This window comes from Vanellus vanellus, assembly GCF_965231255.1.
Source record: "Vanellus vanellus genome assembly, chromosome: 25".
Lineage (NCBI taxonomy): Eukaryota > Metazoa > Chordata > Aves > Charadriiformes > Charadriidae > Vanellus > Vanellus vanellus.
Window position 1 is genome coordinate 4098203 of NC_138930.1, and position 13113 is coordinate 4111315.

At 60.0% G+C, this 13113-nt stretch overlaps 1 protein-coding gene across 1 annotated transcript; it reads right to left on the reverse strand.

Moving 5' to 3' along the window:
- Positions 1 to 1235: 1235 nt before the first annotated feature.
- On the reverse strand, positions 1236 to 3864 carry NRTN (neurturin; the record flags this gene model as incomplete). Its single annotated transcript, XM_082495493.1, has 2 exons — positions 3606 to 3864; positions 1236 to 1684 (listed from the first exon to the last, which is right to left on the reverse strand). Exons 1-2 carry the CDS (start codon positions 3838 to 3840, stop codon positions 1236 to 1238), a joined length of 684 nt encoding a protein of 227 aa, XP_082351619.1. The 5' UTR covers positions 3841 to 3864.
- Positions 3865 to 13113: the final 9249 nt, after the last annotated feature.

Here is a 13113-nt window from a genome sequence, read left to right on the forward strand (position 1 = left end):
AAGAGGGCCAAGGGGAGAAAACCCATCAATCCCAGGCAACAAATATAGCCTGCCCAGGGAATGCAAAAGTCTGCGGTCTCATTTATTTCTCCGCAGAGTAAACAAGGGTGACACTGCTGTAAATGCGAACCGGAGCCAAACCCCCAGGCCCGAGTCCCCTCTCCCGCACGATTCGAGCCCCGCAGAGGCGACGGGCACTACTCACGTGCCGCGGCCGGGAGAGCCGGGCCGGCTTTCGGGGGATACCAAACACGGATGCTCCTGCCCGGGCTGCAAACCCGGCGGAGGGCGGCGAGCTCCGCGGCTCCGCTGGTGGCCTCCTGAGGCTCTGTCACCTCCCTGGCGGTGGCAGGTCTCCAGCCCAGCTGCCCGCGGGAGGGGACGGGAGGTTAATCCAGTTACTTCAGATTATCGCGAGTTGTAAGAAGAAAAGCCAGGGGCGGCGGGGAGCGGGGTGATGGCAAAGGGGGGGCACGAGCGGACGCGGGGAGCGGAGCCAGAGCCTTCTCCCCGAGCGCAAACCACTGTCGGTGTATTTCTGCTCCCCGAAATGGGGATTTGGGGCACCCCCAGCAGCGCGTAGTCACGAAACCCTGGGAGAGCCCCGCACAGGGCAGCTACAGCCCGGAGGGCTCAGTCCCCGTCCTGGGGTGGCACAGGACACCCGCAGCCGCCTAACGCATCCCACGCCTGTGATGCACCCCGAAACACACACCGTGCGGACAGCACACCCCATCCACAGCAACACCTCCCGTTACACAAACGCTCCTCCTGTGCGATGTCACCTCCGCTGTGTGCGCGGGGGACACCCTGTGCAGGGGACACCCGCTGTGCAACACCCCCTCTGCCGGTAACGCGACCGGTACGTGTGACACGTAACGCACCCTGAGCGTACAACACGCCCTGTGCATGTCGCACACCCACCGTCACCCTCACGGAGGGGCGACGGGGACCCTCCGGGGGGGGACACAACAGCCGCAAGCAGCCATCGCTGCTCCAACAGCTGCAGCCCCCGCCGGCGCCGACGGCCACGTCTCTAGTCCTGCGGTAACGCCGCGGGACGGTAACGCCGCGGGACGCACGAGCAGCTCAGTCTCTCCTCCTCCAGCCAGAGGTCTGGGGGTCGTCCCTCTCCCCCCGCCGCAGCCCCCCGTCCCTCTGCCTGGCGGCCAGCGGGGATTCGGGGCCGGGGCATGGCTTCTCCTGCCGGCTCCTCCCGGGGGGGCCCCGTCCCTTCACACGCAGCCGCACTCCTTGGCCGAGAGCTCGTTGACGGTGTAGTAGCGGTTGTAGGCGTCCAGGAAGGAGACGTCGTCGTCGTAGGCCAGCGGCCGGCAGCAGGGTCGAGCCCGCACCTTCTCCTTCTTGATCCTCCTCCTGCTCCTCATGCTCTTCAGCGAGAGGTCGTAGCTCCGGACGGCCGCTTCGCAGGTGCCGCTGCAGTAGCGGAAAAGCACCGTCTCGTCCGACTCGTAGCCCAGGCCCAGCTCGCTGACGCTCACCTCCAGCTCCTTCAGGGCGCAGGGTTTGTGGCGAGCGCGGGCGCGCTTCCTGCGGCTGCCCGACCGGGGGAAGAGCGGCAGCTCATGGCCGCCCGAGTTCATGGCCTGGCTGTAGCGTTCCACCAGCGCCGAGATCAGCTGCCGGATCTCCCCCTCCGTGTAGCTCTCCAACAAGCTGCTGTCTGCAAGAGAAGGGGCGGACGTTAGCTGGTGTCCCCTGGGGTGGTGGACGTTACCTGGGGTGAGTGGCTGTCCCCCAGGATGGAGGTCCTTTGGGCTGGGTGGATGTCCCCCAGGATGGAGGTCCCCTGGGCTGGGTGGCTGTCCCCCAGGATGGAGGTCCTTTGGGCTGGGTGGATGTCCCCCAGGATGGAGGTCCCCTGGGCTGGGTGGATGTCCCCCAGGATGGAGGTCCCCTGGGCTGGGTGGATGTCCCCCAGGATGGAGGTCCCCTGGGCTGGGTGGATGTCCTCCAGCATGGAGGTCCCCTAGCCAGGTGGATGTCCCCCAGGATGGAGGTCCCCCTGGGGTGGTGGCCATCCCCCAGTACTGGCTCCCAGCTCCCTCTGTGCCCAGTGGCAATTGAAAAATTGCAAAATTCAGCCCTGCAGCCCAAAAACGCATGGCCGAACCACAGCGTCTCCCAGAAGCCGTCTTTTGAGATGCCCCAAGGCTTTAAAACCCAAACCCCACAGCCGCAGATCCCGATGGCCTCAGAAGCCCCAGGGTGGGCGCAGGGGGGGCTGTGGCCAAGCCACCCCCAGCCTGTGAGGGCAGGAAGGTGGCAGGGCAAAAAAAAATCCCAAATCCCCCTTGTCTCCTTGCCTTCTTCTCCCTTATTTTCTTTTTTTTCTCCCTACCAGCTCTCCGCTGCCCGGAGCTCTCCCAAGCGGCTCCTTCCACTGTACAACATCAAGTCCACGCTTTAGGAGTCAACTATTTGGGGAGGGGGGTGGGGGGGAAGCCCCACAGTTAACTCCTGCCACGCTCATGCTTTCCAGATGGCTGTGGCGGAGGAACAGGGCAGCCGTGCTTCTGCGGCATGGTGGGACGTGGGCACCGCGGTTGGGATATCGAAAGGACGAAGCGCCTGTAAAGAGCATCCCGGCAGGAATTAAAGAGGCCGGTGCTGCTCCTCGGTGGCATCACCCCCATGTGCAACAAAAAAAAAAAAAAAACAAAAAAACAAAGGGGGAAAAAAAACCCCAACCACCTGATCCTGACCAAGAGATGACGCTGCAGAAAAGCCGCGATGGGATTGGGGAGGAACACCAATAAATGTAATATTTGCACTGATTCCCTATGGTGTGGGTGGAAGGGCTGCCCCCACCCCCACCCCCCCAACCCCTAGGCCAGCAAAATGGCCCCAACACTGCTGGCAACGTCCAAATCCCCTTGTCCTAACCCTATAGCCGGGGTTAGTCTAGCTCCATGCCGGGGGAGGCACCGGAAAGATGGGAAAGATGGAGGAAAGCGTAATTTGACAGCTTGTCATCGATTTCCAAATTTCAACCCCAAAAGAAGTTGTTCTGGTTTGGAATCCAAACAAACATGCCGGCGGTGCTCAGCATGCTGCCAGCGGCGAAGGGGCGAGCGGCGCTGCGGGGGAAACCGCTGCCTCCCCGCGGAGCGGAGCCGTTCCCCCTCCGCTTCAGCTCCCGTTTGACATTTTGCGTTTGTAAAAATAGCGCAGAAATAAAAAAAAATAATAAAAAAAAAAAATTAAAAAGAATAATTAAAAAAGGACGTTTGGAGCTCAAAAAGCACTTTCGGAGCTGAAAAAGCTGCATTAAGAGGAGCCCTTTGCATTGGGTTTCCCCACGTGGAGACCTGACGTGAGGTTTGGTGCCCAGTGGCCGCATTTTTGCAGGACGCCCCACTCGCCGCCCTCCCCGCTGCGCCCCAACCTCCTCTTGAAACGTTCGTAAAGGGGATGCGCAGAAGCAGGAGAGGGCGGCAGGGAAAGCAAAGGGGGGAATAATCCCGCCGGGCTGCTCCGGGCTTTGCTGGTCAGCCCGAAGCGTATCCCGCGGGGGGATTTGGGACCGGGTGCTGTGGGCGCGGGAGGGACGGTGGCCCCGGGGCAGAGGCGCAGCAGCTTACACTGGGAGAGCAGCGAGCTGTGGCGTTGCAGGGCCCGTGGGGATCTCCGTGGAGCCGCCGGCAGCGAGGAGGAGGAGGAGGAGGAGGAGGAAGAGGAGGATGCCCGTGAGGAAGACGGCGAGGAAGGCAAGGGGCTGTATGTCCGGCTTCCGTTGAACATGTCTCTACAAACTAAAATGGATAACATGGAACTGAGGAGCATCGATGCAATGGCTGCAAACTTCCATACCTTCATCTTAGAGCAAGTCAGAACATTGAAACTCTGCAAAACAGGCAAAACAAATATCCTTATTACGCGGCCTTCACCCGTGGCCCCCTTTTCCCTCCCCCCGTCCCCGCGGCTCGGGCTGGCTGACCGTCTCCCGTGGGACCACCGGCATCCCCTTGGCTCCGGCTCATCCCCTCCGCTCCCCTGAGACCGGTCCAGTGTTGCAATAGGGAAACTGAGGCACGGAGATACGGTGCAGCCAAAGGGGAAAGGCCACAGCGGGCGAGGGCAGCTGGCGGTGGCACTGGGGACAAGGTGGTGTCCTCAGCCGATCCATCCCCGCCAGCAGGCAGCCCGGCCGGGCAGGAGGGTATCCGCCTCCCCTCGCTCCGGATGGGTCTGCCTCGCACCGGGGGCTGATATCGCAGTGGGCGGCTGCGAGTAAAGGTGGGGCAAACTCATGCCACGGCGGCTTGTGACGCCCCTTTGCCTGGCACATCCCCTCCTCGGGACGGGGTGAGCGGCGGAGGGACCCCCCCCCCGGCTCCACCGTCCTCCCCGCTCCCTTGCTGAGCCCGGGTTTGACGTCCCCGTCCTTCGGCGGGGTGCACGGAGCGCTGCCATCCGCTCACCCGGATGCTCAACCCCAATCCCTTCCCCGCCGGCGCACCGATGCGGCAGCTCCATCAAAACCGACAAAAAGTCACGAAAACCTCAGGAAAAAAATTTAAAAATGACGGAGGCTGCTGGCCCATCCCGGGGCGGCTGAGAGGTCTGCGGTGGGACCGGACGCTTCGGCCGTGCGCATCCCCCGGGGCTGCGGCCCCGCAGTACCTCAAGGCATAAAATCCCCCCTCCGCTGGCATTTCCCTGGCAGGCGAGCCGGGCCCTTACCTTACGGCATTCAATTTTCTCCGTCCAAAGCAGATCGGATCTGGTGGGATTTTACAGCTGAGCCAGCAGCGGGGAATCGGGTCCGCGCTCCCGTCCATGGGCTGTCAGCCGTTAAATCCCCATCAAAGACGGGCTCTGGAAAGCAGTACGGACTCGCAGCCGCCTCCTGAGCCCCCCCCCCCCCCCCTTTTTTTTTTTTTTTTATTTCAGCTCCTTGCAAACTCCAAACATTTCTCCTTTTTAAATAAATTTTCCACAGAGGGGAAAAAAAAAAAAAAGGAGAGAAGGAAAAAAAAAAAAAACAAACCCACCCTCAACCCCAGTTTAGCAATATTTGCCAAATAGAATTTACTAGGGGAAAAAAATGTTTATTTTAAAAGGGAATGTGACAGGTTTGCTTTTACTGTTATTGTAGAAAACAAGAAGAAGGGCTGCGAACGCTGCCTCATCGCCAGCAACCCTTTATTTCACAGGATGCAGATAATTGCACATTAACTAACGCTAATTATATGCCCCGTAGGTTACAAGATAATTGCAGAACCCAGTCAGAGCCTAAATATTTTCAACGGGGCTATAAACAATGCCAAGCCAGAAAAAGAATAGTTTGGCCATATAAGGAGGTAAGATCATGAAATCCCGCCGGGGTACAAAAGCGGCGGAGTTGGCCGAGGCACCGCGCCGATAAGCACCGGCAGCAAAACGTACGTCGGGAGGAGAGTCTGCAGCCGGTGGGAGGGGAGAGAACGGGGAGAGAACCGGGAGGGGGACGGGGACGTCCCCGTCTGCTGCCGCTTCTCCTCCGGCCCAGCCGAGGTCGAGGCGGTGTCCCGGTCCCGCCAGCGCGGGGAGGGTGATGGAGGCCGCCGGGTGTGTTTGCATCATCAGAATTAGGTGCTTTAAGTTCAGGTTTCTCCTCCGAGAGAAGGGCAGGAGAGGGCAACGCGCACCGAAAGCGTTCACTGGCGTCGCGCGGTTCGCCGCAAGGCAGCGGGGATCGGTGCGAAATGGCGAAGGCCCGAGAAAATTGCGGTTCGTTCTTGGAGAGCTTGTGAAAATTCCGGGAATCAGAGCATCACAGAATGGGTTGGGTGGGAAGGGACCTCTAAAGGCCATCTAGTCCAACCCCCTGCCATGAGCTGGGACATCTTCAACTGGCTCAGGTTGCTCAGAGCCCCGTCCAACCTGACCCGGAATGTTTCCAGGGATGGGGCAGCCACCGCCTCTCTGGGCAACCTGGGCCGGGGTTTCACCACCCCTCAACGTAAAACATTTCTTCTTTATATCTACTCTAAATCTCCCCTCTTTTAGTTTAAAACCATCACCCCTTGTCCTATCGCGACAGACCCCGCTACAAAGTTTGTCCCCATCTGTAGCCGCCGTTAGGGACTGGAAGACTGAACGGATGAAGGACTCGTGAAGAAGCATCAGCCTCAGGTGCAGCAGACAGACAGCACGGCCTTCGGTGGCGGGGAAGGGACCCCGCTCGCGGCCACGCGGGGGGCGGCAGCGGCTGCTTCTCCAGGAGGACGAGCGGCTTTCGGCAGCTGATGTTTGGGCATTTTGGGAGGTGAGTACCGCGGCGGACAACCAGCAACAGGATCGCACGCGACCTAGAGCTCAACCTTCACCGTCGCGGGGCTCAGCCCCCTTCGCCCCACGCTGGCGAGGAAAGGGCTGCGACGGAGCACGGCTGCGATACTCCATCCGTCCACCTGAGAAAGGGCCTCTGGCTTCTCGCAAGCCCATAAAATTTTAGGAGGGCGGTTTCAGCCTCGCCCCACGGCCCGTAAAAACGCCTCCTATTTCAGCAGCAGTGATTTGGGCCCTCACCCGCCCGCCGGTGACCTTTCAAAAGACTGAAACCCCAGCTCCGACGTGCAAAACGACCAAAACCAAATTATTCCAGGCTTTGCCTTCGGTTTCTCTTCCTCTAAAAAGCCACAGACCTCATGTGCCAACCTGCGGGCAAAGCCGAAGTTCTGGGTGGGGGGAAAGGGAAAACACGCACAGGGATCACAGCCGCGACTCGCCCGGGACCGCGCTCGAGCTGCGCCCTCCCGGCTTTCTGCTTTCCACCTATTATAAACCCACCCCCAGCGAGCACAAAGCATCACAAGGGGTTTGACACGTGTGCCCTCGGACCCGCCGCTGCCGGCGTCGCTGTGGGGCTCTCCCACCGCTCTGTTTAGACACATCGGGTACAAAAAAAAACAAAACCCAAAACTAAACCCAAAACCTCCCCGGGTGCAGACCTGCACCCAACGGTGCCCACCGGCACCCAAAGGTGCCCGTGCCCCGGGATGCGCCACACACCCTGAGCTGCCGTTTGCACATGAGCGTGCAAAGAGCTTGCAAGGAGCTGAAATGGGTAACACCGGCAGCCGGCGAGACCCCACGACAGCTCCGGCCATGCTGAGCAGTGCCGGCGTCCCGCGGGGAAGGGGACCCAGGGATCCTCCAACGCCTCCAGCGTTTGCTGGCAATGCCAGGCTGCTGGGAACAAACTGGTGGGGCAAGCGTTCATAGACTCATAGAATAACAGAAAGGTTTGGGTGGGAAGGGACCTCTAAGACCATCTTGTCCACCCCCTGCCGTGGGCAGGGACATCTTCAACTGGCTCAGGTTGCTCAGAGTCATGTCCAACCTGACCTGGAATGTCTCCCGGGATGGGGCATCCACCACCTCTCCGGGCAACTCATCGTAAAACATTTATTCCTTGTAGCCAGCCCGAGTGTTGACGTGTCCGCGTCTTGCTCCTGCTGGCACAGCGAGCGGGGTCTTCCCAGCCTGGGCACGGCCGCCGCTGACTCTTACTGCCGCCGCTCTTTGCTCCGGTCTCATCGCAGCTACTCCACAGTGCAAAGGTGCAGCCCTCTCCCCGCCTCGCCAGCCCCGGGCTCGGCACGGCGGGATGGATGTCCCACATCCCCGTGGCCTCAGGGTACCCCGACTGGCACCCACACCTAGAGAACCACCCATTAAATCCACACTGGTGGCTCGTCCCGCTTGCTCAAAGGGATGTCACGAAAAGGAGGGTGCGTGGTGTGGGTGGGGACGAGGTTTGGCCGCAAGGCAGAGGCGGGCAGCCGAAACACTGGTCTGGGGGAGACAAGGCTGCTCCAGCTTTGCCCCCTCTTTCTGGAGGGGATGGAGGAACCCAGGGGCTCTGGGGTGCCGCAGGAGCTGTGTGCGCGCCGCCGCGGCTGCGAGGGACCGCCGGGCAGCGTAAGGGGCAGGAGGGCTCGCAGAGAGGCGCAGCCTCACCCGAGGACGCCTGGTGCTCACACAGCCTCCTCCGCCAGCACAAAAATCCCTCTTTTCACAGGGCAAACGGACGAGTACGGCTGTGCCGCACACTCCGCTCGCCTCTTACCACGCGACTCCGGGAGCCAAAACCCGTGGAGCCATCACAGCTTTACAGGTCACCCTCCTGCACACTCTCCGCCCGCGGAAGCCACACCAGCCACGACACCGGCCCGTGCCCCGGGTTTGCTGCGAGGGGGCTTTTGAGCCGAATCCTGGTGGGGTTTTGACACTCGCAGCCACGTTCCGTCCCGGGGAGGGACGCTGGGATCCTCCCCCGCTGGATGAAGGGCCAAAGTTTGCGCTCAGCTTTTCTTCTGGAGACCAGCCTGGAAGCTCCCTATTTTCCTGCATTCTCCCGATAATCCATTAATGCGATCGCAACCGTCCAGCCGCCCCGTGCCTGCTGCCAAGCGGGAAACTCAATCCTGCGGGAGAAGACCTTTCCCCGCCAGCCAGCCCCAAAACCAGCCCCGGTTTGCAGGAGTCCGGCACTAAAACCGCTCCAGCACGAAGCCTCTCCTCCGGCAGCCGCCTCCGCCGTCACCTGCCCTGCTCTCATCCCCGCTGCAACCGGCTCCTGCCGGGGTCGCTGCTTTCCAGGCAGAGGAAAAGCCGCTCCGTGTCCCCAGGAATTGGAAATCTTAAGGAAAACCAACAATTAGCCTCACAGCCAACTCCCTTCGCTTAGTCTGGAGGGAACGAGTTGATGATCTTGGCTCTCCCCGCCGCTGCAGATCCTCCCCAAAACCCCTCCGTGAGCTCCTCGCGCCTCTCGTTTTTATTTTCGAAGAGGATGCAACAAATCCAGCCCACGGCCCTACGGAAACTTTTCCAAGGCTTTATTACCCTCACTGTTCAGCAAAAAAAAAAAAAAAAAAGTCAAAAATCCATCAAGCCACTTTTCTATTTTTCTTCGCTTCAGCTCCCGAGTGTCGGTGTTTCCGCTGCCTTTTCCCGCTAAAGCAAAAACCAGGAATCCCTTCCCACAGATGCATCACCTGCGCTCACAAAAAATGAGCGTTTTGGGCTTCTCGGACTTCCCTCGCTTTTCACGGTCTTGTTTTTTCTCATCCCTCTTTTTTTTTTTCCTAAGCCTTTTCCAATTTTTCAAGCGCACTCTTAGGATTCGTTTCCGATATCTGCTGACTCCTTAAAGCCTCAGCTCCTGGAGTCACGTGATGAGGAGGTTTGTTGTTTGTTTTTTACCGTAAACCCTCCTTGCTGGAGGGGGAAGGAGGAGACGCGAAAACTTTCAGTCCTGACGCTTCAAAGCCCAGAGAGCAGAGAACCCGAAAGACATTATATTATAAGTGTGTCATAAATTTTCAGTCGATTCATGCTTCCGGGCATTGATTCATTATTTTCAAGCACTCGGCCTCAGCCACGCCGCAAGAATGGATGAGGCCACGGAGTGGCCGAGGTTTTTTTGGCAACGTGAAACACTTGGAAAGACGAAGGCCTTGACGGGACATCAGAGAGAGCTTCCACCTGCCACACACTGTTTATTTTAGCGCCTTACATGGGAGCCAAGCTGCTTTGAAATCCCGGCTCCTCGTGACTCATCCCGCAGGAATTAAACAATTTCCATCCAGGCTCATGGCGAAGCAGCTGAAAAGCGGCTCCTCCAGCAGCAGCCTCCGGCTCAACGCTTGGTCCCGCTCGGAGGACGCTCTGCCGGTCCTGGAGGGGACGGGGGTGGCAGAGAGACAGCCTGGGGACACTTTCCCCAAAACTTATCGCGAGTTCCTGATGTGGTTTTTTTTGGAATTGAATGCCCCCTGCAATAGCATCGGTGTGTCTGACACCCCCGAGCAGGGCGGATGCTGAGAGTACCGGAGCCTGCAGAGGGATGGCCAATGCCCCAGGGTCAAAGCAGCCCCAAAACGGCAAAACTGGCCCCAAAATGGGGAGTGTTGAAAGGAAAAAAAGTCCCAAATCTGAGTTGAACTGTTGGAGTTTCCTGCTCTTTTGAGAGTAAGCGGGTGCATAAAGGAGGGGGAAGAAAGACAACGTCCTCATCTCCAGCTCTGCTCCGGAGGTTGCTCCGGGGACACGGAGTGCCACCATCCCAGTGCAGACATCCCCTGGGCTGGGGACACGGGGCAGCGGCACCCACGTCCTCACTGGCGGCTCTCCCCCCACCCCACCGGCACAGCCCTGGGCTTCGAATGCCAAAAAGCAGCGCCGGCCACCGTGCATCCCACGGCCCCGCAGCGCCGGCTCATCCCTGCACCACCTTCCCCCCCTCCCCGGCTCTCCCCGCTGCCCCCGTAAGCAAAACCAGAGCCGAGCGCGGGACACATGGTTCTGCTTTGCCTAAGTGAAAACCATCCCAACGCGAGAAACTCCAAAGCTCTTCCCGCAGCTTCCCCCGGTTCTCCCCCAAAGGGCGGCCGCAAACGAGCCAGACCCTCGTCCCTGGGCTCCCCGCCGCAGCCCGGCTCCTCTGGGAAAGCCTTTTGGGGTGACAGCCACAGCCCCTCCTGGCTGCTGCCGCTCGGCACGGCCCCGGCGAGGAATCGGCAGCGGCAGAGCCGATCCCGGACCCGCGGGATGGCGGAGGGGGAGAAGGGGCCGTGGCCGGGCGGGAGGAGCATCGGCGTTCCCGGCGGCACGGAGAGCCCCTCGGCTGAACACGCCAAGCGTCGGCAAGCTGCGCCGTTCCCACGCTGACATGACATTTACATTCGGGCTGAATTACGGCTGGTTTGGTTTACATCTCTCCAAACAGCTGGGTTAAAAAAAAAAAAAACCAACAACAAAAAAACAACCAAAAAAACCCCCCAACCACACAACCTCATCATCACGATAAAAATAATAAGAAGAAGCCTGTGCGACACAGCTGGAGGGGCTGTGCCGGGGGCTGTTCTGCCGCAGGCGATGCCGGCGGGTGATGGCCACGCCGCGCTCCAGGTCGTGGCTGGAGAGGGAAGATTTCACGGCTTTGCCGCAGCCGGGATGCTGCGTCTCAAAGCAAGAAGCAAGGTTGGGATGCAGTTTCCAGCCCTGCTGAGCCGAGCCCGGGTAGCTGCCATCAGATGAAGCAGCCCTGCTCTCGTCCCCATCCCTATTCCCACCATCTCCCTCATTTCGGACTTTGGGGAGCCAAAGTCGCCCAAAGGCAGCCGGCCAAACACCAGAGGTGGCACCAGGAGGTGCCGGGAAGCTCGGAGCTGGGTACGTGAACTCATCGGCACCGTACATGCATCCCGTATCCGTGTGCACCTCTGACGATGCGCTTCACCGAAGGGCGGCTTCTTTTCCCGCTGGGCCATGGAGCTGGCGGCGAGCAGGCACAGGACCCCTGCAGCCCCCACGGCGTGGCCGGAGCTCTGCGCCGAGGAGGAGATGCCCCCTCCCACGTCCCCGAGCCGGGGGAGCCCACGGCACCGATGGGAACCCAGCAGATGCTGCCGGCAAGGGGGTTTGGGAGCTCTTCCAGGAGGGGATGGAGCACAGGGGAGGAAAATCCCAATCTGTGCCTTGAAGAGCCATCCCTGCGTGGTGGGGGACAGCACCGGGTTGCACGGACAGAAGCCGAAATCACCAGGATGGAAAACCCAGCGCCAGCGCCCGGCACAGCGCCCGGCACCGCTCCGCATCAGTGCCCCCAAAGCAGAAACCCCGGGGCCACATCCCGCTCGCCTTCCCCCGGCGCAGAACCAGTCCCGCTCAGACCCGTTTTGGGGCTAGACTCCTCCAAGGAGTCCTCGCCAGCCAGATGCCGGCATAGTGCCGGTTCATCTCACCGTCTCCCATCCCTCCCGTGGGATTTCTGCTCTCAGCGTCCGCCGTGTGCCCCGGCACGGCGCGGGGAGGCAGGCGGCCCCACGGGACGCATCCGTGCTCTGGGAGGCAGCGCCGGCACCTTTGATTCCTTCCCCGCATGTCCCACGTGGGCTTTCATGTCATTAATTAACCGGGGATACGCAGCGGGTGCCCGGCGGGGAGGAATCCTGCTGCCACCACGGAGCAGAGTGCGGCGGCATGGCGATTCCTGCCGCGGTGTCCTGCCGGGGGTCCCCGATGGAGACGGCTCAGCCCCCCTGGGCTTGGCCGATCCCTTCGAGGGCAAATAAAGACGCCGCTTTCCCTCCTGCCTCGGCTGCCCTCGTCTCCCCCCCTGCTTATTCCGTCCTTGCCGCACTCTCTGTCGCTCACTGGGGCACAACGGAGGCGGGGACGCGGCTGCAATATAAATCAGCATTAAACAAAAAAAAAAAAGTGGTTTAAATGCAGCAGGACTCAGCGCAGCGTTCCCCCTGCCCGGCCGGCTCGGGGACACCCGGGTGGTGCCTGCAGGGAGGTGTGGGGGCACCCGGCTGAGACCCGCACCCCTCACCCCCCCCCCCCCCCCTTCCCCAGATCTAAAAAAAAAAAAAAAAAAAAATCATTGAAAACATCACATTTTGGGGATCTCTATTCCTCTTCCCAGCTAAAATTCAGCTCAAGCGTTTAAAAATCCTAACCGGTGGGACACGGGCGGTGTGGTCCCCGACCGGTGGTTTCCAGCACGTGCCGGTCCCCAGCCCAGTGGCTGCGTGTCCCTGCTGACCCTGACGAGGTGTGACTGCTTGGCCAAGGTTGGCAAGGCTATAGCAACCCGAAAACCTTTATAAGCTGATTCAGTCGGTTGTAAGCAGCAGGAAGACCTGCCCTTTACGATAAGAGATGAGTAATTGCAGATAAAGTTACGATAAAATGCTCCAGGAGCGTATGGCTCCGTGTGTCAGCTGGAGCACAGGGCACGGCTCATGGCACCACGCAAAATAACGCCGTAACGGGGAATGAGGTGGGAATAAAAACTGCAAATAAAACCCACTAATGCAGCCAAATCCCCGTGAAAATGGCCATTTGCTGACGGGCGGAGAAAATGGAATATATCATTTGAAATCCCACCAAACCCAGGATGGTTTCTGTAACCTTGCAGGAAATCAGGGATAACTCCAGCCCGAAAAAAAAACCAACCCAAAAGCACAAGCAAGATCCCCCCTCACCCCATCCCCACCCCCCAGCACCGGGCACCCATGGGTGCTGCTGTGCTGGCAAACACCACCCTCACCCACCACTCAACACTGTTTCCCCAGCCCAAAATTTCCC